The sequence below is a fragment of the Crinia signifera genome, chromosome 7 (assembly GCF_055691185.1).
Source record: "Crinia signifera chromosome 7, ASM5569118v1, whole genome shotgun sequence".
Lineage (NCBI taxonomy): Eukaryota > Metazoa > Chordata > Amphibia > Anura > Myobatrachidae > Crinia > Crinia signifera.
Genome location: NC_139223.1, coordinates 61,034,961 through 61,060,343, shown reverse-complemented (window position 1 = coordinate 61,060,343; position 25,383 = coordinate 61,034,961). Strand labels below are relative to the sequence as shown.

The following is a 25,383-nucleotide window of genomic DNA, read 5'->3' as shown; positions in this document are numbered from 1 at the left end:
GGGGTATGAAAAGGACCCCTTTTTCCATAGGAATCATTTTAACATTGATTCCTATGGAAAAATCGGGTCATCGCATCCGATGGTCGCATGCGATGCGATGCGATATCGCATCGCATCTGATTGTATGCTATAACTTAAGGCATACAATCAAAAAATCGGGCGCCCAGATAACTCACAAGTACCAAAATGAGGTACACCAACCTAACCTTCATAAACTAGTAACACTTCTATATTTGAACGCATTCTGCAGAAAACTTTTTAATGATATGCAGAACGATATAGTTATCTGTATATATTGTCTAGTGTGTACGCACTAGATTGTTACACCACTATACCATGTTCGGTGCCCTGTCAGGATGACATCACTGTACGATATCGTTCACTGTGTTTGCACGTTCGTTCTCCTTGAAGTTCGATGTTAAACACTAACGATATTGCTCATGAAGCATATAGTGTGTATGCACCTTCACTTTGCAACATTTTTTAGTGAACCCATACTCTAAACTTAAGTTGATTTATATTATATGATGCACTAATCATTCACATTAGGTAAGATTAGGAAATGCAAGATTCCTACAGCCTGTAGTTTGACAGCTAGTAAGATGTGTAACTCACCAGGCTGGCTCCATAGTACATAGCTGGCAGGCAGCCTGTGCTGCATGAGAAGATGGTATTCACTGTATATTAATGCAGCACGTTACTCCGCACAGACTCCCGCCACTCCTTCGTTTCCTTTGCACCCAGACTGACGTGACTACTTCTTCAGGTCAGACTCTGACACATGCTGCATTACTGCACCGCTCATTCAGCTTCCAGTTCCAGCCAAACCGGACTAACTTCATTCAAAGCTATTGCCGCCATATTTGATTAGGGCAAAATTAATTTTAGCACAAAATTTACAGAACATGTTGTACTTGCTATGGTATGGCCACATTTCCACTACGAGAACAGCTTGTAGCTACATAATAGAGAAATGCACGCATTATTATTAATAATAATAATAATAATAATAAATATATATATATATATATATTTTAATGTACATAATAAAAAACACTAACAGCAATCGGCACATTCATTTCACAACGTAGCATATATGACGTAGAAATTATTACAAGCATCACTGTAAAATTTTTGCCAGCATGGTTAAAAAGAAGGGCAGCATAGCCCAAAGCAAGTATGGCCGCCGTTCAGTTCCTGAATAGGTAAAACGCAAGAGAGCTGCCCACAGAGACGCATGAATTCTCCGCATAGGATGACGTCAGCTCTCCAGCACCGTCCCGGGGTCTGTGTGTGACTGTACGCGTGTGGACTGGTGTATGCTGTAGTAGTGTCGCCGCAGGCATGCTGATGTACAAGGTGCAGCCGTATAGCAGCGGGGATATGCAGGTAGATTTACCCAGCTGCATGTACAGGGTGCCCAACCTGCACCAGCCCATCTCCGCACACCATGAGCAGGTAACTGCGCCCAGTCATCAGCCTTGGCCTAGCCTTTCTTACATGCTATTTATGTGACGTCTCCATACTGGTTATTTCTGCATGCATTTCCCATGTGGACTCGTTTTAGCAGCTGCCCCATTCCATATAAGGGTCACTTTATTTAATGTGGGGAAACCAAATATGGGTCTTTGTTTAATGGTACTGTATGTATGCTTGTTGTAAACATGGGAGAAAGAAGCATCCAAACCTGATGTTTTGGAAACACATAATTTATTATGACTGAAGCATCACCTTTGATATCTGCACTGTGATGCCTTCACCCTGGCATTACTTGTGCCACCGCATATCTCAGCTCATGAATTATTTATTTTAACTTCATTTTTATTTTTTTACTTTGCATTTGAAAATTTGAAGAAAAAGCACGGAGCCCGTCGGGTCCCATCGCATACCATTAGTTAAGGTATGCGATGGGACCTGATCAGACCGATATCGGCTTTTAAGACGTTCTTATACAATTTTAAAATCGCGTCGCATTGTATGCCATTACAATGGCATATGATGCGTCGCGATTAGACCAAATTTAACATTGTACTGCCTCCCTGATGGCTGATTACAATGTTAAATGCACCCACACACCCGATTTTTAATTGTACACCCACCCTGATGGGTAATTATGCTAAATGCCCCCCCCCCCCCCCCATTGTAAACGCCACCCAGCTATCAACGCCAACCCGAAGCGTGGCGAGCGCAGCGGTACGTGTCCTCTGACCTTTTCATACCCCCACTATCCACGTCGGCGTGGAGTTTATTCTAGATAGTGTACCGAGCCACCGAGCCCCAAGCGTGGCAAGGGGACGCGGAATACATGTGAAGTAATCCGCGTCCCCTCGCGGGGCTCGCTGCGCTTGCCACGCCATTCGGGCTCGGTGGCTCACTGCGCTCGCCACACTATATAAAGTCAACTCCGCGCCGACGTGGATAGTGGGGGTATGAAAAGGTCGGAGGATGCGTACCGATGCGCTAGCCGCGCTTCGGGTTGCCGTTGATACTGGGGTGGCGTTAACAATGAGGGGGCATTTCACATAGTAATTACCCATCAGGGTGGGTGTACAATTAAAAATCGGGTCTGGGGGGGCATTTAACACAGTAATCAGCCATCATGGTGGCTGTACAATGAAAAATCGGGTTGCATCGCATGCGATCTGGGCGCATGCGATGCAACCCGATAACATAAGATCAAAATCGGTGGCGCCATGCTTGGAAACAAGTACCCAAGAAGTTTTTTTTTTTTTCTTTTTTTTTTACTTGGCAACCCCAAAATACCCTGAATTAGTTCACATATACTTTGGAACTAAACTTTTTTTTTTTTTTTAATGTTTGTCTGTTATAATGCTGGTGCCATTGGCTCATTATTTGCCATTCTAATGTTTTTAAACCTAAATTGTTTTCAGCATCCACCTGTTGAGCGTAGGGGAGAGTTGACCGCCACGGGCAAATAATTTTCATGTTGTGACTGGATTTAAATGCATTCCTGATAGTTATTATGGGTAAATTAGGGGCTGTAATGGGTGCAATATTACTAATGGCAATTACAATCTGCAGCAGCTAGCTTAATGAAGTATTTATAAAGCTCAGAAACCATAAATAAGGTTGTAGATGAGTTTTGAACCATTTCTGTGTATTTAGGAAGCCCATATTTATACTTTAACTGGTTATTCAATTGCTGATGATGTGCAGTCGGAAAGGCAGCACTTTCTGATTGCCAGCATCCTCTACTTTACCCTCACACCCTATAAAAAGGCACAGAAGAAATGGCAATGTTGAGGTTCTGTAATCTAGCATGTTGTGCATAGCCAGATATAGTATATGGTATTCATTTCCTGAGAACTAGTATGATACCTTTTTCATACGCTTTACATTTCTATGTCGGCCTTATTTAGTTGTATGACTTTATTTTTATTGTGACATCTTAAATTGTTTTGTGCACATTTTTGTAATTCCCAACTGTTGTCTGCTCTACGTGTAGACACTCCTCTTTGCAAAGGGGCTAATATTCATGAGCGTGCAGACCCTGACACTGACAGATATGCTACATTCCTGTGGATATTGGATCTCAACAACATGGCCGAATGCACAGTGTGCAGCTAACTGGTGTATTTTAACCCTTTGATTGCCAACACCTCAGTGAGAGCTGTGCCAAATATTGGCTAAAAATTCCAGCATCTCTCACATTTGTATTATAAATTGAAATAAAAAAAATATTGTGTTAAAAAAAAAAAAAAAAAAAAAAAAAATTTATATATAGGTCATTATGATAAAGAAAAATGTTTTCTTGGCAATTTTCACACCAATTTTGACATTCACTTGGCACTCAAAGGGTTAAGAAAACCTCTGATTTGGTATTTTTACACTGGCCATACAAATAACCAACAGCTGACAAGAACATAAGCCAATGCATAGATCCATCATCATCATTATTATTATAATAAAGATTTTTAAAAAGTGGATATGATGAGGAAAATTGCAAAATCAGAGGTGTCCTCATAACCTAGTCTCAATATGCCATATGGCGTGACATGCCTTGCAGGAGTGAGCCCCACCACGTGTTTTTTTTCTGCATGCATGCGCTACTTACAGTAATCGCAATGCAACAAAAGCACTTCACAAGACTGCACTGATTAATTAGATATGTAACTTAAGCTGGGTACACATATATACAATCGTCGGGCCGTTCTTCCAATCTGGGGGCAAACGGCCGTTCGATTGTATAGGTGTGTACGCTGTCCCAATTGCTGCTGTGCGACCGATAAACGGCCAAAAACGCTCTTGGTCGTCCACGGTCGGTCGGTCGAAGGTTCTTTGCTGCTTAATATTTCATCCGACAGGACGGCTCCATATCGGAACAAAAGTGAAGTGTGTACGCATGTTCGATCGATATGCTTGACAGTTTGACAAAGCATGGTGGTATGCTGCATTATGAGAGACCCTGTAACCCTTTGCCTGCTGTTTTAACTAATGTGTGTATAATGCCTCACTGCCCAACACTTTAGAGGCATCACTTTAAGACATTAATCAATGTTGAAGTTTTAATAGAGTGTGCTGGAAGCTCTTTTCAGGGCACCATAACACACTATTAAAACTTCAACATTGATTAATGTCTTAAAGTGATGCCTCTAAAGTGTTGGGCAGTGAGGCATTATACACACATTAGTTAAAACAGCAGGCAAAGGGTTACAGGGTCTCTCATATACTTCTTCTTGCGATTGTTTGGACGGGAGTACATCGGACGTCGCAAGTAAAATTGTACATATGTGTACGCGCAGAACGGTCGTATGTTTTGGACGGCCGAACGTGTATTCGGTCGATCGAACGGTCGCAAGAAAAAGGAAATTGTACATATGTGTACCCAGCTTTAGTCTGTGTGACTATGAGAAACAATGGAACTTTGCCACGGCTGCTGCATGTTGGCACGTTATATAGAGATTCCAACTTGGCCCTGGATTAATCAGTGTAGTCTCTTGAAAGCCGTTTTCCTACCTTGCGACAAAGGTACTTATCTTCACAAAATGAGATTCCTGGTGTAGGCAGAGTCTCCTGGGACCTGGCATGCGCAGCAGATGTGACTGCAGCAATAGGTTATTGGGGCATATCTGTACTTAAGAAAAAGCTAACCACACAACATGTGCAGGTTCATCCGAAGCATTTGAAACTCTTGATGAACAGAAGACAAAAAAAACAACAACAAAAAAAATGTGTTGGTTTGGAGTAGTTTGTGACTACAACCCCCTTTTTTGTGTGTTTCTGTCTAAGAAAGATGGACCGGCAGCCCTAATGATGCTGTATTTATACCACAGGAAGAAGCAGACCCAACACTTCAGGCTTTTGAGTCCAGACAAGAAGACATTTTAAAACGACTGTATGAACTCAAGGCTGCGGTTGATGGTCTCTCTAAGATGATCCAGACTCCGGATGCAGATCTCGATGTGACCGACATCATTCAGGCAGATGAGAGGGCTGCTCCAGCCTCCTGTAAGGCAGACCTGGACTCTATACTTGGAAAGGTAAATTAATACTGCCCACAATTTACATACATGTGCAATACACTCTATTGGCTACTGTCAGCTTGTCACAGAACGATGGCACACTAACAACTGTAGACAATGGGTGGTGATGGGAAACTGGGTATAGAATTTGAGCATGGGGTTGATCCAGGCTCTACTGCTAATTATCCACATGTCCTTAGAACTCTTAATACAGGCTACATAAGAATGACCACACGCAGAAGGATTCAGCCACCAGAGTGTCTTCCCCTCTGGTCAGCTTGGCCACAGATATGGCTGTCTACATTAGAACGCTCTGTCCAGCTCTATAGCTGAACCACATACAGTTTGATATCTGCAAGGAGGAGCCTATGCTATTGCCTTCGTTACATGGTCTTCTGGGATAATATAAGGATAGCGTTGTATGATGCTGGTCTCTAGTCTCTCAGCACTCAGTTTGCTCCCATATTAAAGAGTATTACAGATGCGCTCTGATATTATTAATAGAACATTTAGAATTGTATTTTCTCTTTACATTGATTGCTTTATGGCTAATCTCTCCTTGATGACCGTGGTATTATTGCTTATTTGGTTGTTGCAACCTCAGCTGGGAAATGGTCTCCCATCTATAAGCCAAATTTTTCTTTTAGATGGGTAAGATTATTTTTACCAACTTGATAAAGCAAAGCTGTAATATATAGTAGTCGAGGGTTAATTGTAACAGTCTTATAATCCTTTCTCCCATTCAGGACTACGGTGCGCTGAGAGATATTGTTATCAATGCAAATCCCACTGTGCCGCCACTTTCTCTGCTGATCCTACACAATCTGCTGTGTGAACAGTACCAGGTGCTGTCTGCGGTGCACACACATTCCTCTGTCACCCACATTCCAGAGCCACTGCTGAAATGCTTCGGTGATCAGGTCAATAAGAAGTCCCGGCAGGACTATCAGCTTGGATTTACCCTCATCTGGAAAGACGGTAGGTGAGAAGGGTGATACTGGGGGTAAGGTACAGGATCCTAGCAGTCAGGATGCTGACAAAACTGTCAAAATAACGACAGCGGTCATAACCCAGACACATTCTGGTAAATACTGTAACCTTTGCCCTAAATCGTACGCTAATTGAAAACTGCAATAATGACCATTGGTCGTTCATCGTGATATCGACCAAAGTGGCATCTGGGATAATAGGCTATCCCCATTTTACTTAAAGCAGCATGTCAGTAGAAATATATGCAAATGTTAGCGGTTGGAAACTGGAAAATAACTGGTTTCCTCTTTAATGTTAGTGTGGATTTACTTTCTCACTAAGGGCGGTATTCAATCCGGGTTTCTCACTGTCTGAACATTTCAAAAGTCGGAATCCCGTGCCGTTACCGCTCTGCTTGACGGAATTCAATGTTCTGCCTGTTGAGTGTCGAAAAGTGTCAGTGCCAGTGAAGAAGGGCAATAATTTGATAATCTGCGGCAGTTTCCGACAAAACAGATCCAACTTGTTTTAAAGTCAAACCTTTTCATGCATATTAGCTAACGTGTACGCACTATATCATTAACGATGCTTGCTCCCTTGGGTCGTTAACTATCCCCTCTGTCGTCTGTACGTGCAGCACCATTGTATCTTGTCAATGACCACGTTCTCCTTAACAAAGTTATTTTGTGCGTTAAAGATTTTTATCCTTTCTATTTCAGTGCCTAAGCCACAGATGAAATTCAGCATTCAAAACATGTGTCCAATAGAGGGTGAAGGCAATATAGCCAGGTTCCTGTTCTCATTGTTGGGAAATGTGTATAACGCAGTCACTGCTACGTTGATTGACAGCTGGGTGGATACCGCCCTATTTCAGTTTAGGGAAGGGAGTAATAAGGAGAGAGCTGCTGTTTTGAGGGCGATGAACTCTGCACTCGGAAAGTCCCACTGGCTGGTCGGCTCTGAACTAACCGTAGCAGATATAGTCAGTTGGTGTGCCATTCAGCAATCTGGTAACACCACCGCCATCCCGGCAAATGTCCAAAAATGGATGAAATCTTGTGAAAATCTCGTCTCCTTTAATGCGGTGCTGACATTATTAAAGTAATAAAATACAGTGCACAATTGTGGGGTATCGGAGCTGTGTGTAATGTAGCACAGTGCCATAGAGGTATGACAAGCAGCAGGCTTTTCTTACAGGGGACGTGTGTGCGTCACGCTCTGCTCTAATGCAGCCGATCTCTGTATTGTGATAAACCATTTTATAAAATGGCAATTGTTATGGTACATCAGACATAGAATAAAGACTGTTTTGCAAAGCTTTCTTGTTAATTTCTAAAAGACTGTTCCAAATACAAATAGTAATAAAACGTGGTTACGGATGTGTTCTGAAAGAGGGAATCCAGTTTCCTTGTTAACATTCTGAGAATGCAGACAGTTAGGATATTATACCCGGCATGTCCAAACTATAGCCCTCCAGCTGTTGTGAAACTACACATGCCATCATGCCTTGTAATAGTTTTAGCATTCCCTAATAGCAAACCTGTGGCAAGGCATGATGGAACTCGTAGTTTACCCACAGCTGGAGGGCCATAGTTTGGGCATGCCTGTCTTAGGGTAAACCTAGGAATACAGCAGTTAAATGCTGTTCAGAACCACTTTGCCAATCTAATCTGCCCCTTAGGCAATATGGGGAGGATTATGGGAGGGGAGGGGGGGGGGGATATTTAGAAAAAACTTCGGTACTTATGTATTCTCACGGCGCCCACTAAGCTATTTGCTTAGTGGGCTATTCTGCGTAGGGAAATTGCATCGCATGGGGCATTTTAAGGGCCATGCGATGAGATCCGATTTTCCTATGTAATGTATTCAGTGCTCTCTTATTTATATTGTATAGGGTGTACAATGCCATTAGGTATACAATGAGGTTTTAGGCACCCCCCCCCCCCCCACTATCCACGCCACCCCGAAGCGTGGCGAGTGCAGGCGGAATGCGTCCTACGACCTTTTCATACCCCTACTATCCACGTCGGCGTGGAGTTGATTTTATATAGTGTGGCAAGCCACCCAGCCTGAAACATGGCGAGCGCAACGCGGAATACATGTAAAGTAATCCGCGTCCCCTCGTGGCGCTTGCCACACTATATAAAATCAACTCCACACCGACATGGATAGTAGGGGTATGAAAAGGTCAGAGGACGCGTGCCGCCGCTGCACGCCACGCTTTGGGATTGCGTGGATAGTGGGGGGGGGGGTGCCTAAAACCACATTGTATGTCATACATAATGTAATGGCATTGTACACCCTATATATGCGGGAGGTGTGATGCGATCCCCTGGGGCTAAGGGTGAAAAAATTACATAGGAAAATCGGATCGCATCGCACGGCCGTTAAAATGGCCCATGCAATGCGATATTCCTACGGTGCCGTACGTAAGAAACTTGGGCCCCGTGATGATACACAAGTACCAAAACTTCTGATCCCTCAGAGCTCTGACCCAGATGTAACTGTCACATACTGCCAGTAGTAGGTAAGACCATTAGACCACCAGGGACAGTTTGTCAGTAGTTCAACATACTTCATGTTAACAGCCCATATTGGTTTGGAAGTTACCCAAAAATGTCTAGTTGGCATGGAGCATTTCTCCTTCATCCACTAAGGGACCCTGGAGTATATACACAGATGCGTATTTGGAGTCACATGCTAAAAGGAATGACTGCTCTAATCTGCATAAAAGGAATACCAATGGGCTAGAATTGGAGCATTTAATAGTTATGCATATTTCGTAGAACTTGAAACCTATGCACTATATCTTCAGCACATTTTGTTAAGACAATTACACATGTTACATGGGGAATGACATGGACTGATGGCTGCTGACTACAGAATGAGAGTGGTTCTATTTACCATCCCTAAGCAAAATTGGCATTAAAACATATAAAGACCTCCATTTAATTATGATCCCATAATGCCCTTTCAGACCGCACTTTTTACCCGTTATTTTACCGTTTTAAAACTGTAATTTGTACAGTGTGAATTTACCGGTTCTATTGAACTGGTATTTCTAAACGGCAATAAAACAGGTTCCTACCCGTTTCAGCCCCGTTTTCTTTTCCTCCACTGTTTTCTATGGGTTAAAACGGGTTTGGAATTGTGAAGGAACAAAAACTGCATTGAAATACCGTTTAAGGACAAAAACGGAACTGAAATACTGTTTCAAGACATGCGGTGTCAAAGGGGTTTGAGCTGGCAGACCCGTTTTTAGAAACGTTTTAAAATACCTGGTCAAAGCCAATTTTGCAGTCTGAAAGCAGCATAAGTGCACACTAATCCCTTTGTATATGGTAGATACTAAATTGTAGTGGGCTAAAGGACCTTCCACACCCAGGGGGAGGAGCAAGGCTGGGGAGTTTGCTCCTTCACTATCCACGCCACCACCGGTTGCCTTTAGTAATCAGGTGGCGAGCGAAGCCCTCTGTGAACCTGCACAAAACTAATCTAAAATTGGAAAAAGACACTAACAGTAGCGCTAGGAACCGATGCACTAAAATGATTATTAAATGAATAAGATATTACTAATCAAAATAGGAATAAATTAATAATACATGCCAGTCATATGAATAGTAGAAAAATAAAGTTATGTTAATTTCTCAATGCAAATAAAAACATGTTAGATACATATAATTTAATTACATAATATTTAAAAACAAAAAGTGTACCGGCCGATACAATATACAGAAAAATTGTGTGTGCATGTAAGAACAAATGGATAAAAAATGGAACTGGTGGGGGTGTTGTTATCTTCCCTGGTGAGGGACACCAATTGTTTTTCTGTTCACAGTCCCAGCAGTACAATCCACTAGTTTTTCAATTTCTTGGCATGATGAGCCAATAAGTCCAATGAGGGAGTGTTATTAAATGCGGCTGTATGCAGCTGAGAGACAGCCAGAGTACCTTAGCTTGTAGTTTGCTCCGGTCAAAGTTGGTAGTCCAAACTCCCGTGTGCAAGCCGGACACTGGATGGATAAGGCAAGTGAGAACTGACGCGTTTCCCCGCTTGTGTCTATCGGCGGCTTTATCAAAGATCACTTGATCTTTTGATTAGTAATATCTTCTTAATTATTTTAGTGCATCGGTTCCTAGCGCGACTGTTAGTGTCTTTTTCTTGTCTTTAGGGATTGGTTATCCTGCATAGTTAGCAGGTGTAATTGATTTATTTTTGGGTTCTTAGTGCTCATTACTTGTTGTTGTTAATCTAAAATTAGTGTTATGAGGTATAGAGTGGGGAGGAGCAAACTACAAGACTTAAAGTAATACTACAGTGTGGAGCTGCAGGACAGGTACAGTTAGGTCAATTTGAGTCTATTCTCAGGACCAGATATTGGGTGGGTTACATCGAATAGCAGTCACTAGACCCTTGATGGCTAACCTTGACACTCCAGATGATGTTGAACTACGCATCCCAGCATGCCCTGCATCCGTTTTAGCATGACCAACTAGGAAAACTGTAGTAGAGCATGCTGGGATGTGTAGTTCAACAACATCTGTCAAGGTTAGCCATTAAGGCACTAGACTGATTTTGAGTCATTAAAATAGGTTTTAATTTGAAACCTGTTCATAGAGGCTGCATAAATTTGCACAAAATATATTTTACACTGACACATTTAGGTGGTTATGTAAATACTAGCGAAGCCCGCTCAAAGCAAAGGTTTTGAAAGCTAGTCTGCTACCTTGTGATTGCCTCTGTGTTTCTGTATGTGTAAAAGAGATGTCGTTTCACTCTCGAAGCCAGCAAATCGTGTGTAACAAAACACTGCTGACACGTGATTATATATATATCAAGAATAGCTGAATCTCTTAAGCTGGGTATGCACTATGCAATATTATGATCAATTTATTGTGAAGAGAAGATTCTTATCGAATCTATGTGTGCTGCCATGGGTCAGCGACAACAGCTGATCATCCATACATGCAGCTCAACCTAAGGATATAGTGGACGACAGCATACACCTGGACGTGGCCAGTGATGACATAACATTGGTCGTTTGGACGATTACAGTCTGAAGGCAGATTTGACCAGGAATTCAAGGGAACCAGTTGACTAGGGGCCTGATTCAGCATGGTTCACAAAAGCACAATCTTTCTCTAATGTATAAAATCATGTTGCACTGCAAGTGGGACAAATGTAACAGACAATGTGCATAGTTATTTTGTTTCTGTGCAGAGTAAATACTGGCTACTTTATTCTTACCCTGCAATTTAGTTTTCAGTTAGAATGCACCTCACCCAAATCTAACTCTCTCTGCACATGTTACATCAGCAGTGCAGCATGGTTTTGTCCATTAGAGAAAGATTATGCTCTTGCGATCCACGCTGATTAAGGCCCTGTATCATATAATAATGAACTGGACTTTCAACTCCTTATGAAAATCTAGTTCATTAATTTGTGAACATATTTAAAGAATACCCCTTTTCCACAGACCTATAAATCCTGGGTTATTGTGCCGCAACCCGGGACTTTAGCTGTGTAGACATGGAGCAATATGATCGCTGGCCATATACTGCCCAGCAATCATTGCTCAGTGTCCCGTTTTCATCAGTGACCAGAGATGGTCGCTGATGAAAATGTGACACTGCCGGTAGAAGAGGCAGGGGAAGTCGCTGGTCGGAGGAGCATGCTCCTCCGACCAGCAACCATTAGGGGGTGAAAACGGGAGGGCGCACCCTCCAAATTTTTTTACACACCGTAATGCCCATTACACAATATGCCACACACTGCAATGCCCATTTTACAATGTTACCTATCGTAATGTTCCTTAACCATTATGCCAAACACCATAATGTCCATTACACATTATTGCACACATCGCAATGCCAATTTCACAATATGACACACTGTAATGCCCATGACACTATATGACCTAAACTGTAATGCCACTTAAACCACACACTGTAATGTCCCGTACACTATATGCTGCACACCATAATGCCCCTGAGTCTATATGCCACTTGTTTGTGTATATGTATATATATATATATATATACATACACGCGCGCGCGTTGGCAATCGTCTGGCAGAGAAGGAGGGACGATGCTGCACAGTCTATTTCTACTTTCAATTCCGATACCGTGCTGCCGCACATCGGGATCAAAAGTGGCCAAACGCAGTTCGACTTTCACACTGTGTGTACACACCTTTGGGGTTGCTTTATTTACAAAATAAAAAAACTGGGCTCTACAGTCCTGCAGTGGCCCCGCCAATTCCAATGACGAGGGGAAGTTGTGTGTCGAGAACAGCAGGTCAGAAACAGGTAGGATTCTGGGAAACCGAGGATGTAGTGGAAGAAACTGCTGGGGAAAGGATGATAATGAGAGAGACTACAGGGGATAGGAATATAGCAAAAGAGACCGCAGGTGAATTGGAGATAACTGGAGACACCACATGAGACAGTGATGGAGACCGCAGGGGGGCAGGGAGACAGCGGGAGAGATCACAGGAGTAAAGCTTTGTACACACGGGCATAAATCGCTGGCAATATGGTCGCTGAGCAGAGGGAACAGAGAGAGAGAGTGAGAATACAGCGAACAGGGATAGTGCAACAGAGACCGCAAGAGACATGGACAGAGCAATACCACAGGACACATGGACAGAGCGAGACTGCAGACGACAGGGAGAGATAGAGACTGCAGGGGATGCAGAGAGACCGCAGGGGATGCAGAGCGAGAGAGAAATCAGGGAACTCAGAGAGAATGAGAGACAGCAAGGGACGTGGAGAGAGCAAGACCATATGGGGCACAAAGAGAGCGAAAGAGACCATAGGTGACGAGGAGAGACTGAAAGATCACAGTGGATGCGGAAAGAGGGAAATAGACTGTAGCGGATGCAGAGAGAGCAAGAGAGACTTCTGGGGATACAGAGAGAGCAAGAGAGACTTCTGGGGATGCAGAGAGGGCAAAATAGACTTCTGGGGATGCAGAGAGAGGGAAAGAGACTGCAAGAGACATAAAGAGTGTAAGATGCAGAGGGTGAAAGACACTGCAGGGGATATGGAGAGCAAGGGAGACTGCAGCGAATGTGGAGAGCGAGAGAGACTGCAGGGGACAGGGAGAGAGACAGCAAAGGATTAGGAGATAGAGACTGCAGAAGATAGGGATATAATGAAAGATGCTGCAGGGGACAGGTGGTATCTCTGTGTTGTGCTCCGCAGCTGGCAGGCAGAGTGCCAGGCCCAGCCTTCTCCTGTGCAGGGCCAGTATTAGCAGGGAGGAAGAACTGAAGTTTCAGGAGGAAGAGAGTTGTGGGCGGGGCTACTGCACAGCACGGAGAGACAGAGAGCTGACCTAGTGCTGGGGGGTCCTGAGGGCGGAACCGGTCTGTGAAAGGGCCTTTCCAGGGTAGGTAGAGTTCTCATTATTTGTCCCTGCAGTAAATTCTGTACCTCCCTTATGGTGTCCCTATCCGGATCTGCCAGCGCTCAGCAGCACCTTCTCATACTGAATGATGCTGGACAGGACAGCAGCTTGAGTGCACTGTGAAGCAGCCTGACATAACAGCCGGCTGTCAGCTATTTGTACACACCGCTAGCAGGTGGGAGGCGGCCTGTTGCTGCATAATTACAACTGCCTGAGGGGCAGGCCCCCTGCCCAGCCTGCCACTGCAATAGGTGCCGGCGCCTGGCACAGACCCCGCTGGCGCTCGCTCCTCCAAACCACTGCGGGGTCTGCTGCACGGTGGCTCCGTCACTGGGGTCTACCTGCTTCCAATAATCAGAGAATCCTTAATGGCTGACACTGTAAAATAGCATGTATTCAGGGATCAATCTTGGACCATTAGAAACTTTATTAGAATGTAAATCTATGCAGAATTACTTTCAGCATAGTTTTGTAATGAATTCAGAAACCGTGTATATTTATACAGGTTGAGTATCCCTTATCCAAAATGCCTGGGACCAGAAGAATTTTGGGTAACGGATTATTCCGTATTTTGGAATATTTTTATATTTGAATGAGGTATCTTGCATTTACGTTGCAACAACACATAAAACACATAAATATATTTTATTTGTGCATGAAACAAGGTTTTAAAATATGAAACAAAGTGTATCTACTATCTCAGGCACTGAATGTGAATGCCAAGCAATCATGTCCTTGCACATATTTATTGCCAGTTCTATGTTATTTCCCCAGTAGTGCCAGTTACAGATGTAGCCAGGAGGTTTTTAGCAACAAATAAAAAATAAAAAAGGTACATTTTGGAGACTACGGTTTTCGGATTAATTTGGATAACGGATATTTGGATAAGGGATACTCAACCTGTACATAGTTTAATATCTGTTATTTTACAATCTGCAGTATATTCTTTGGTGATCATCATCTACGCATCTGTTGATGATAAATTTAATATAGATCTGGCTCCTCTTTGCTTGATGTTTGTCCTTGTAATAACTGTAAGCTCTTCTTCAGCCTCTCATTTTCCTCTTCCAAATTAAGAACTTTTTGCTGGAGCTCCTGTATTACCTGCTGGTAAAATATAAATCTTAGATTACAATGCTTAGGCAATGATAAAACAATCATTTATCTTATGGATAGTCATACAAAAATGAGTGTTCATATGTCACCATACGTCCACACTCACTATAGTATTGTTGAACACATTCCTTAACACTTTACTATTTACCAATCCTCAAACACTCAGATCAAACCATTTGTTCAAAGAGTTCACTTCGCTTGTTTAAATACATGGATGAACCAAACATGTATATTTTATACCGGACTAGTTAAAGGCCCGTCAAAACGACGGCTTCTGCAATGAACTTTCACTTTGAGCAGTGACAGTTTTTAGCCCACAAACTCTTCACCTACCTCCAATCTATCTTCACAGCTCTTTGTCTCTCTCTCTCTCTCTCTAAGCAAGTTTGAAACAGATTAGTGTCCCTGCTTAAAGTCTTTTCACATTCTATTATGACATCTTTTAGCACACAAAGGATTAATTTGGTCTGTCGAGTGGCCTCTAAAGGTCAGTGGCGGTACTTCACATCAGGGGTGAGAACGAATATACATACAACAGTCCAGTGTTTAGTGATATCCATGCTTGAGCACAGATGGTTAAATCAAAATAACTGAGGTACAAATTAAGTCACCTGTGCTCAAGTATGTTCAGCATTAAAAACCTGAACTACTAGAGTGCTCTGATGACATTGGTTGGGATCCCAACATAGGTTATCAAACATTGTCCTCAGGATATAGTACGTTTCCCAGGTCTCTTCACAGAATCACAAGTGAAATAGTTAGTTCAATCTGTGCATCTTTTAAAATGGGTCAGTGAGTAATGACTACAACTGTGCACACACTCAGTGACCTGGAAAACAGTTTGGGGTCTTGTGGATCACACTGCAGAACCACTGGGGTAATGTATAGGGTAAAGGTGCATACACACTGTACAATTTTTTTGACCAATTTTGTGGAAAGACAATTCCCTTGAACCCAGTGTCCTGGACGAAAGATGTTGACGACAGACGAAAGAACTAGCTACAGTTTATAGGCTCTTTTTGAAAGATATCCAAATTGAGCTGCATGCACAGTTGATGAACAACTGGCGGGTATGCGCATCATCATTTGTCTTTCGACGCAAACGCACTGAAAGATATTTTGACCAGTTTCGTTCAGAATGGCCGAAATGAACAAAATTGGTCAAAAAAACTTGGTCAAAAAAATTGTACAGTGTGTATGCACCTTAAGAGCTTGCCCAAACCTCTACACTAAGAGCAAGGGACCTGGGAGAGGTGACTTGCCAGAAGATTTAATAAGGACTATACAAATACTGCCAGCCATGTGCCTGAGCCATCCAATCCCATCTATTTGGATACTAGTGAAACTATTTCTGTATAGAATGTTTTAAATATATCTTCTTCCATCTGCAGTTCTCCAGGAGTATGACCTATGTAAAATATTGTCTCCTTCGGTCATCAAGGTGCACTAACAGTCCAGGTTTTCAAAATATCCTTGTTTGAGCACAGACCGGTACTAATTAAGTCACCTGTGCTCAGGTATGGCAATCCTTAACCCTGTACTTTTGGTGTGCCCTGAGGACCAATGTTTGGGATACAAATACAGCCACAATACTCACATCTTCCCTCTGATGAAAGAGTTCACTTCTCAGCATTTGGTCAGCAGATGGTCGTATTGCACAGTCCGCACTGACCAATAACTTAATGTATTTGCTTTGCACCGGCCACTGAGTTTGAAAGACTTCTGGGATGATGCCGCTGCTTAGTGACGTCAGAACCTCATTCCTTTCCATCTCAGTCCAGAATGGTTGAAAGAGTTCCAGTAATATTACACCAACACTGTACATATCAGACTGCAAAAGAGACATGTGGAATTATTATTAGCTAAGTCAATGACTCAATATAGTATAAATGGCACTATAATGGAAACTACTGAGGAAGAGAGGGATCTAGGTGTCACTATTTCAGGGGACTTAAAAGCAGGTAGGCAATGTACAAAGCAATGAAGAAGGCAAGTCAGATGCTTGGTTGCATAGGGAGAGGTATCAGCAGTAGAAAGAAAGAAGTAATAATGCCACTGTATAGGTCATTGGTACAACCTCACCTAGAGTATTGTGTTCAGTTCTGGAGGCCATATCTCCAGAAGGATATAAATACATTAGAGACTGAACAAAGAAGAGCAACTAAAATGGTGCATGGCCTACATCACAAAACGTACCAGGAAAGACTAAAAGATCTTAATATGTATACTTTAGAGCAGAGAAGGGAAAGGGGGGACATGATAGAAACTTTCAAATATATCAAGGGTTTTAACAAGGTACAGGTGGGAGACATTCTTCACAGGAAGAGGAGCAACAGAACATGAGGACATGCACTGAAACTAGAGGGAGGAAGATTCAGGGGAAATGTGAGGAAGAATTATTTCACAGAAAGAGTAGTAGATAAGTGGAATAGCCTACCATCAGAGGTGGTAGACGCAAATACAGTAGTACAATTTAAACATGCTTGGGATAAGCATATTGATATCCTTACAAAAAAATAAGGATCAAATATGGTTTGAGGTAACATGTTTAAAAAAAGGGGCAGACTAGATGGGCTAAGTGGTTCTTATCTGCCGTCAAATTCTAGAAGTATCTGTTTTAACCGTTTCCGTGTTATTCCCAGAAGTTTTCCGGGCTGAGTTGCTCTACATTAGCAGGCTCTCCCGGAAAATTTCCGGGCATGCCAGGTGTGCAGCACCAGCGCTCCCCCCCCCCCCCCCCCCCCCCCCCACCAGCTGGTCCACACCGCGATCCCCCCACCACCACTCAACATTGATCGTACACCGGTTTCCACCCAGCTGCTGATCCTTCCCCCGCGCCGCTCGGGGAAGCTCGGGGCCACTTGGTAGCCCTTGTGTGTTCGGGCACTTGAACACATGAATGGCTGAACACCCAAATGGCCCCGAACTCCCGCAAACAGCCGAAGCCAGAAGCAGCAGCCCCAGGGGAGCAGGGGCTGCTTTAGAAGGCAGTAGTGGCTGCCAGTACACCTTCAGTGTTGAGTATTTCTGGGGCAGGACAAACTTTCCCTGGTAAGGTTTGTCCGGCCCCAGGAAAACCAACCACTCAAGGGGATTAAGGTTTAACTAACAGGAATTGAATCAAATGTAATGTATGTCACATTCAGGGAAAATGTCACATTATGGGCCCCATACATCAGCAATCACAATTTATGGATTTCCAGATACAGGGATTTTTTGGCCAGATAAATGGATTTTACAATCTATCTGACTTTGCCCACACATTACAGATTTATTTCAGTGATCGGCAGATTTTTCCATCTAAAGATTGCATCTTCATATCTGGAAATTGCCCAATCGATTGCTGTTCATAATGTAAATAGATGAAGAAGACGAATTGGGAATGCCCACACATATAAAAAAGATCTGCAGATAATACCAGATTATTAAACATGTTTAAAAACCCGATTAAGCAATTGATTGGCGATTTTGATTGGGATTGCCAAAAGGGGGAGCCCACACATCTAAAATTAATTGTGGCAATCATCTCCATATCTGAAAATTGTCACAATTAATTGCTGATGTATGGGGCTCTTTACTTTATATATCCAGATTTAAAAGTAATGTCAGTATCTTTCATTCAGATAAAATATTGTTTGCCATGTACCTTAAAATCATAGTGTGATCCTTGTAACTGTTCCTGTGCGGCATACAAACAGGTACCCACTCCAGAAGTGTGTGTTGAGTCTACATACGAAAAGGATACATTTGTGTAATAAACAGAGCCAAGCATATGATACAGTAATAATACAGTAAAATGAGTAACAATGTTGGTACACACTATACCACAGGTTCTCAAACTCGGTCCTCATGACCCCACACAGTGCATGTCTTATAGGTCTTCTCACAGAATCAAAAGTGAAATAATTAGCTACAGCTGTGGATCTTTAAACAATGTGTCAATGAGCAATGGATGCACCTGTGACCTGCCGGGTGATCTGGAAAGCATGAACTGTGTGGGGTCCTGAGGACAGAATAATAGAATCCCTGCACTATATGATTTCCGTGATCGATATGTACAATAACAATATCGTTAACGATAGCACTTTGCATATTGTTTAGTGTGTACCCACTATATTGTTAATTAAACCCCCCCATCCCCACGGATTGATAACGATAACTCAGTTTGTCTGAACATACAGACAAATCTGATGATATCGTCAGTGACTGGATCTTTGGTGTGGTCCCAGAACAATATGTTTCCTGCGGATCGCTAGCTTTGTGGCACTGCTGATATAGTGAACGGTATCTGTGGTGCCGCCTATCGTATAGTATTGCACGGGGACATCAGACACATTCTCAGAATGTAACATGGCCAAACTAAAAGTATTTTCCCTAAAACAAAACATTAAATCAAGGTCAGTGCACATAGGTGTAGTTTTATTAAAGGACAATCTATTGCATAATTGAAGGAAGAGTGATGTCATGAAAACAGGGACCTTCAGGAAAGCCAAATTTGAGCTACATCCGATCCATTTTGACATGTAGCACCCTCAAATACTATATTTATATTTGATTTAGGGTTCCTATAATGGCTAGACAGACCCAATAACAGGAGTGAGGAACAAATAGCATGAAACAGCAACTCAGCCTCATCTCCAAATCCCAATGTAGAGCCCTGTAAAAAAAACATTCTGCTGCGCCTAATTCCACTTTATTAATAGTTACACAATTTGTAGCCAGTCTATATTCATTTTATAAACACATTGTTAAGGCACAATGTCAGGGTCTCCATTATATAAAATCACATACGTATGTATTTTATAAAGGTGTAATATATAAGAGTAAGTGTTATAAAGAACCAGATTCAAATGTGGAAGGAAATAGCAAGTAAGCAGCAGCGATGCTTATATACGGTAATGCTGCAGGAGGCGTCTGGTATAAGTAGATGCATTTGTGATCCATTGCCATGGCCAAGGAAGCAACATCGGATCACCTGCTACTCCAATGGCTCGCTGAGTGACCCATGAAGTCATGCAGACTGGTCATCGAAGGTCCTATCAAGATGCCATAAAATCATTTGTTCTCGGCCACAGCACTCCCACAAAACAGAGGCGGGGCTTCTGACAATGTAAGGTAAGGACGTACTTGACATGTACAGAATATAAGCACTTTGTAATTAATGCTGTAAGACCATCGGGACTTGAATCAGGCCCATAGTTTGCTAAATTGTTTTAGTTGTATACACACTCACCATTGGTCCCATCCTTATTTAACCAGGAGTCTGAGGTCTGTAGAATATCGTGACAGGCAAGTCCAAAATCCCCAATGCGTACATGGAGGTCTGGTCCTTGGAGGAAAATATTTCTTGGCTATAAAAAATAAAAGCTCACTGAGGACTCGCGTGACCGTATTTAATCACTGAACAGATGTTTTAAAAGTCAATGCACACTAGAGATCAATGTGTGAACGGGTATTACTGAGAAAAACGTTGGACCCAAGTCAGTTTTGCAGATATATCCTACATGTTTCCATAATGTGAGCATTTGTGGCTGAAAGAACAGAACAGGCTGGTAATATGATGCTCGCACATAGGCAAAGTGCAGAGAGCAGATCTCCAACACTAAGGAATTGGGACAGTGCAAGTGTGCATAGATAATGATGGCGGCAATGAAAAAGCATATAGGTAGAGCAGTTCAGTCTCATAGATAAAAAAATTATATCAGCGCTAAACCTCCAAAGACACACTATTAATTATTTTTGGTGTAGACCATATATACTTCTGTGTTTATATACCCTTTAATAATGTATACAAAAAGTATTTGCAGCAGGTTCCAGCGGCGTCTATATAGAAAATGCCTATTTCCCAGAAATGCAAATACACAGCTCAATATCTGAGGAAGCCGCCGAGTCCCCACGGAGACGGGGAAACGCATCATTTGAGCATTTTTCTTCCATTCCTTTGATCATCTCCGGAGTACAGGAGGTTCCACCCTCTGTTACCTGCATATAGCTGCCTCATCCTGGGACCATTGATTTTTTTTTATTTTTTATAAAGGAGTCAGGTCTCTAAAGAATATATAGATCGGGACTCTTTTCTGAATACAGCTACAAGGGACCCCAAATCCGGCTCATTATCGCAGGTACAGGGAGAACGCTCCGATCATTTTGTTTTTATATCATGTCTGGCCAGACCATAATTTAGAGGGCACATGCCTCTCTTATAGTGGACTTCAACATCTTCATATCCACCCCCCAGAGGAATAAAACTTAATTGGAAAAACAACAACCCTTATACATAACATCTGGGATTGGCACTTACATTTAGTTGTGTCACATTTTTTACACAGATACCTTCTAAATATTATATATATGATGATCTAATTAATTATTTTTACACCTTGAAAAAGACTTTTGTTGAAACGCGTTGGTGTTGTTTTCAGAGGAAGGAACCTCTCCCCATACAGTGGAACAATACATGGTGAGTTGTCCTGGCGCCCTAGTCACTCTCCATATTCCATCTGTGGAGAGGCTCCCCCTCTGTTTTTTTATATTTTATGTCAATTTTTTATGTATTTGCTATAATGTTGTGCATTTTTTCCTTCTCACTGGCCAGTGAATTATAGTATAATAAATATCTTTATTTTATTCTATATATTGTTTCTAGCGCATCTTTATGGGTTTTTGCGTTCTTCAGTCTCATAGATATGTGACTCATACATGCAATGCGTATCTAATTACGGCTGACCTGCGTTCAAGTCTGAATCGCCCCAATGTGTGAAGTTTCTTAAAAAAAGTCTCTGTTTAATAAAAAGTCTACCTTTAGATCTCTATGAAGGAGACCCATTGAATGGATGTATCGTACGCCTTCCAAGAGCTGATAGAATATGCCCAGGGCACATCGGACATCAACAAACTCAAAGCACCCTGTGAACAGGAGAGAAGCAATGAATGGTATACAAGAGAACGCTCACCAGCAATTACAGACGGGTCTTCACTTTCTTACGAGGGGTCCACCAGGAAATGTAGCTAGAGAAGACCATGTAATAACATTGCCACCCTAATCCTTATCCTAATTATTGTGATGGCAAAGAGTCATCGCAGCCTGTGTGGCAGGGTGGCATGGGCTACAATTGGACACTCCTCAGCACAGGAATAGGGACTGATTCTGAGATGGATTCATACACGTATGTGTGTGCAACTTTTGCCGCAGTCACACCTGCGACTTCATGCCTTTGCAATCTGGTGTACAGTCACGCCTCTGAACGGGCAAAGAATGAGATTTCCATGCTCAGCAGACTATAAGGCTGTGACTCCATGCTACAAAATAGGTTTATTTGAGATTTCTTCATAAGGCTTTATGGTCAGTCCGTAGCAAACAGAGTATCCCCAATACCAGAACTGGTTACTAAAAGGACTGACATCTGAATTCTCATAAATATTGGTTGAGCCAACATAGGGTGTTATTCTGGTTTATTCGCTCCCCCGCGCGTCGGCACAGCATTTCATGGGCATCCCCATTAAACCGCTGAGAGTTCCCATGATAATGCGCCCATAACAGGGCGCTCGTAGATGTACAGTAAGACACCAGAGAGGTGTCTTACTGGGGGGGGGGGGGGGGATGTTTGGGTGACATTTACACCTTACAATACACAGCTTTGTATGTGGAGAATAAGGTTCATAGTGTATACTTCTATTGGGTGTAAGCAGCATTGTTGTGTTTATGTATTTGAAATATTGATTAAAATGTATATATGCTCATCATCTGCTGTGCTTTATTGAAAAAAGTTTTCTCTTTGGGTACAGTAAGTTTGTATTTATATAATAATAATAATAATTCAAAAATGAGTCTGTGAGATGTGTGCTTAGCGATGTGAGCGAAGCGCTTTAGACTAGGCGATTTCCCTTGAACTTGCCTATAGTCTAGATCGCCCATACACACACAGTAATGTGTGCTAAGCCGTTTCGCTAAGCCGTTTCGCTAAATATATATATATATATATATATATATATATATATATATATATATATATATATATATATATATATATATATATATATATATATATATATATATATATATATATATATAAAAAATAAAAACCCTGCTAGGTGATCTATCTAGATTCTAACTCTATGTACTAAAGATCTGAGATGGAGATACATCAGAAATGAAGCACAAACTACTTCGTGTGTACCTATTGTGAAAACACAAAGCAGTTTGCGCTTCATTTCTGAGCGATCTGGACAGAGCGCTTAGAAAATAGGCAATAATCGTCCTGTGTGTATGGTCCATTACATTACACACAAGATTATATTTTTTAACGGATCGAAACAAACAACTCCTTCAAAATTTTCCAGTGTGTATGTACTATGTTGACTTCCGCACGTCGTAACCAACATCCACCCTTGGCCCTGCATGAAGGAAGACATCACTAGTGAGGCCAGCCGCCGATGCCGGCTCCCCTACCAAATCCTGTTGCCCATTCATTTAGGACATCCCCTATGCTTGTGTATCATTGTGAGTTCTTCCTTAGATGTAAAGGCCACATAAAGGCCCTTATTCTAGTTCACTTGCAAAGGCAAATTCCTTCTCAAATGGATAAAACCATGTGCACTGCAGGTGGGGCAGATGTAACCTGTGCAAAAAGAATTAGATTTTGGTGGGGTTTTACTTCAAAGTGAGATCTATATTGCAGTGTAAAAATAAAGCAGCCAGTATTTACCCTGCACAGAAACAAAATAACTCAACCAAATCTAATTCTCTCTGCACGTTACATCTGCCCCCCCATGCAGTGCACATGATTTTGTCCATTTAAAAAGGAATTTGTCGTCGCGAGTGAACCAGAATAACCCCCAAAGTCTGTACTATACTTGATTCTCCTACCTGATCCCCAGCACTGTAGTGTATGTGCTCTAAAGTCAAACTGATATGCAAGGAGAACCAGGCCAATTCCAGTGAGAGTCACCAGATAATTAAAAGCAGGTTCGTTTGGCCCTCAACCTAAATGGTGTTTTAAATATAGCGACTCACAGGAATTGCACCAACTTCTTCAAATCATGGTCTATTACATTGGTGCGTGGTTTATGCTAGCGACATTACAGAAAGTCTTTACAAGGACAGGATGCTGCCTTTACTAAAGGTGCACACATAAGGAATAATGCCAGAAGCGTCCTGACATTGTTCATGAGTGTATCAAATCATACATCGTGCATACACACAGAACAATTTCATACACTTCACAAAAGATTGGTCTATGATCTTTCTGCAGGCAGGGAAGATCATAGACCATCATTAACGATCGGTTGGTATGCGCATCATTAACGATCCATGGAACGATTTGAACGATTGGTTGTTGCCATCAATTGGGAACGCCCACAATGTCCTTCAAATCGTTCCGTGTGTATGCACCTTAAGTATAAGGGCCTTTCATAAAAAGTACACTTCATTTAACAAAAAAACAAAAAAAGAAGTCAGAAACATACTTGAAGAATCTCTCCCTTTTCTGTAACGATCATTTCGCTCGTCAATCCAGTCCCACAAGGACTTCTCACATAGTTTCATCTGTATGTACAACATTAAGTGATACTGAATCTGTGGAAAGCAAACACATCATTGTGAGTTGTCTCTAGCAGTGTGGAACACAAACTGTATGGTATTTCCAGCAATTAGATAAATGTTCTGCCTGACAACTGAACTAAAAAGTATGCGAGTAAAGAACACATGACACAGTGCTTTCCAGAGAATATTCCTCCATCAGTCCCTGCTCTAGCAGAGCGTACTCTCTTTATTCCCTCTCACACAGGCAGACACTAGGGTTACCGGTCTATATATATTATAGAACAGGTTGGAACTCAGAAATAGTATGGAAACTGCGTAGGTTGCTCACCCAATGCGATGCATCCAGATGTAGTCAATGTATTGATGAAGGTGCTCACCAGGGACTTAGTAATGGAGTAATCCATTTATTGTTCAAGGCATAAAGAGGTTGTTAACATTTCGGCCAGTGTACGCAGCCTTCGTCAGGACACGATCACTCAGGTGGAAACACAGAGATAGATATAGCCAGCACTCCCAGGGCTGCAGCAAGACATGTGATAGCAGAGTCCGCTGCATTTTGTGGCGTTTTAATGGGCACACTCGCCGTTTCCACCTTGCTGAAAATAACCAGGGAGTGAAGGGGGGGGGGGGGGCAGTTGAATACTCTGACAGCGAGCTATCAATACTACTCACCATCCTAGCTCGCCGTTAGAGCACTGAATACCACCCATGGCTGGGTGTTAGAGTAGGACTTGCAGTGAAATGGGGTCCCTTGACATTGGGCTGCAGGGTAAATACTGGCTGTTTCTGCATGTAGTCTGCCAATGCTGGACAGCTTTATTTTTACATTATAATTTAGATTTCAGTTTGGTCCATCTCACATCT

The 25,383-nt window shown here is 42.3% G+C and overlaps 3 protein-coding genes across 6 annotated transcripts in view; 1 reads left to right on the top strand and 2 right to left on the bottom strand.

The window, feature by feature from the left end:
* PMS2 (PMS1 homolog 2, mismatch repair system component) overlaps positions 1–856 on the bottom strand; it is a 49,338-nt gene extending 48,482 nt beyond the window's left edge. Inside the window, exon 1 of the mRNA XM_083153200.1 lies at positions 616–856. Within this exon, the coding sequence (XP_083009326.1) occupies positions 616–629 (14 nt within the window). The 5' untranslated portion in view covers positions 630–856. The remainder of the gene's footprint in view (positions 1–615) is intronic.
* Positions 857–1,210: 354 nt separating this feature from the next.
* On the top strand, positions 1,211–7,769 carry AIMP2 (aminoacyl tRNA synthetase complex interacting multifunctional protein 2). Of its 2 annotated transcripts, none has more exons than XM_083153202.1 (4): positions 1,211–1,389; positions 5,295–5,501; positions 6,230–6,461; positions 7,172–7,769. In XM_083153202.1, exons 1-4 carry the CDS (start codon positions 1,345–1,347, stop codon positions 7,555–7,557), a joined length of 870 nt encoding a protein of 289 aa, XP_083009328.1. In that variant the 5' UTR covers positions 1,211–1,344; the 3' UTR covers positions 7,558–7,769. The 2 variants fall into 2 exon arrangements, with proteins under 2 accessions (XP_083009328.1, XP_083009327.1); XM_083153201.1 differs by having other exon boundaries at positions 1,213–1,458.
* A 6,496-nt stretch (positions 7,770–14,265) lies between these two features.
* The window catches only part of EIF2AK1 (eukaryotic translation initiation factor 2 alpha kinase 1), a 40,854-nt gene continuing 29,736 nt past the window's right edge, over positions 14,266–25,383 (bottom strand). For 2 of the 3 annotated variants that reach the window (XM_083153199.1, XM_083153197.1), the window contains 6 exons: positions 24,444–24,552; positions 21,778–21,884; positions 20,212–20,329; positions 18,625–18,704; positions 16,576–16,809; positions 14,266–14,969 (listed from right to left, as the gene is read on the bottom strand). In XM_083153199.1, coding sequence (XP_083009325.1) covers positions 14,847–14,969; positions 16,576–16,809; positions 18,625–18,704; positions 20,212–20,329; positions 21,778–21,884; positions 24,444–24,552 — 771 coding nt within the window. In that variant the 3' untranslated portion in view covers positions 14,266–14,846. The remainder of the gene's footprint in view (positions 14,970–16,575; positions 16,810–18,624; positions 18,705–20,211; positions 20,330–21,777; positions 21,885–24,443; positions 24,553–25,383) is intronic. The other variant, XM_083153198.1, reaches the window with a different exon arrangement.

Excerpts from the sequence above, each read along its gene's own strand:
- AIMP2 (XM_083153201.1), top strand. The coding sequence starts at position 1,345 with ATGCTGATGTACAAGGTGCAGCCGTATAGCAGCGGGGATATGCAGGTA. Across the intron at positions 5,502-6,229 it reads TGGACTCTATACTTGGAAAG|GACTACGGTGCGCTGAGAGA; the intron begins GTAAATTAATAC and ends TCTCCCATTCAG. Across the intron at positions 6,462-7,171 it reads TACCCTCATCTGGAAAGACG|TGCCTAAGCCACAGATGAAA; the intron begins GTAGGTGAGAAG and ends TTTCTATTTCAG.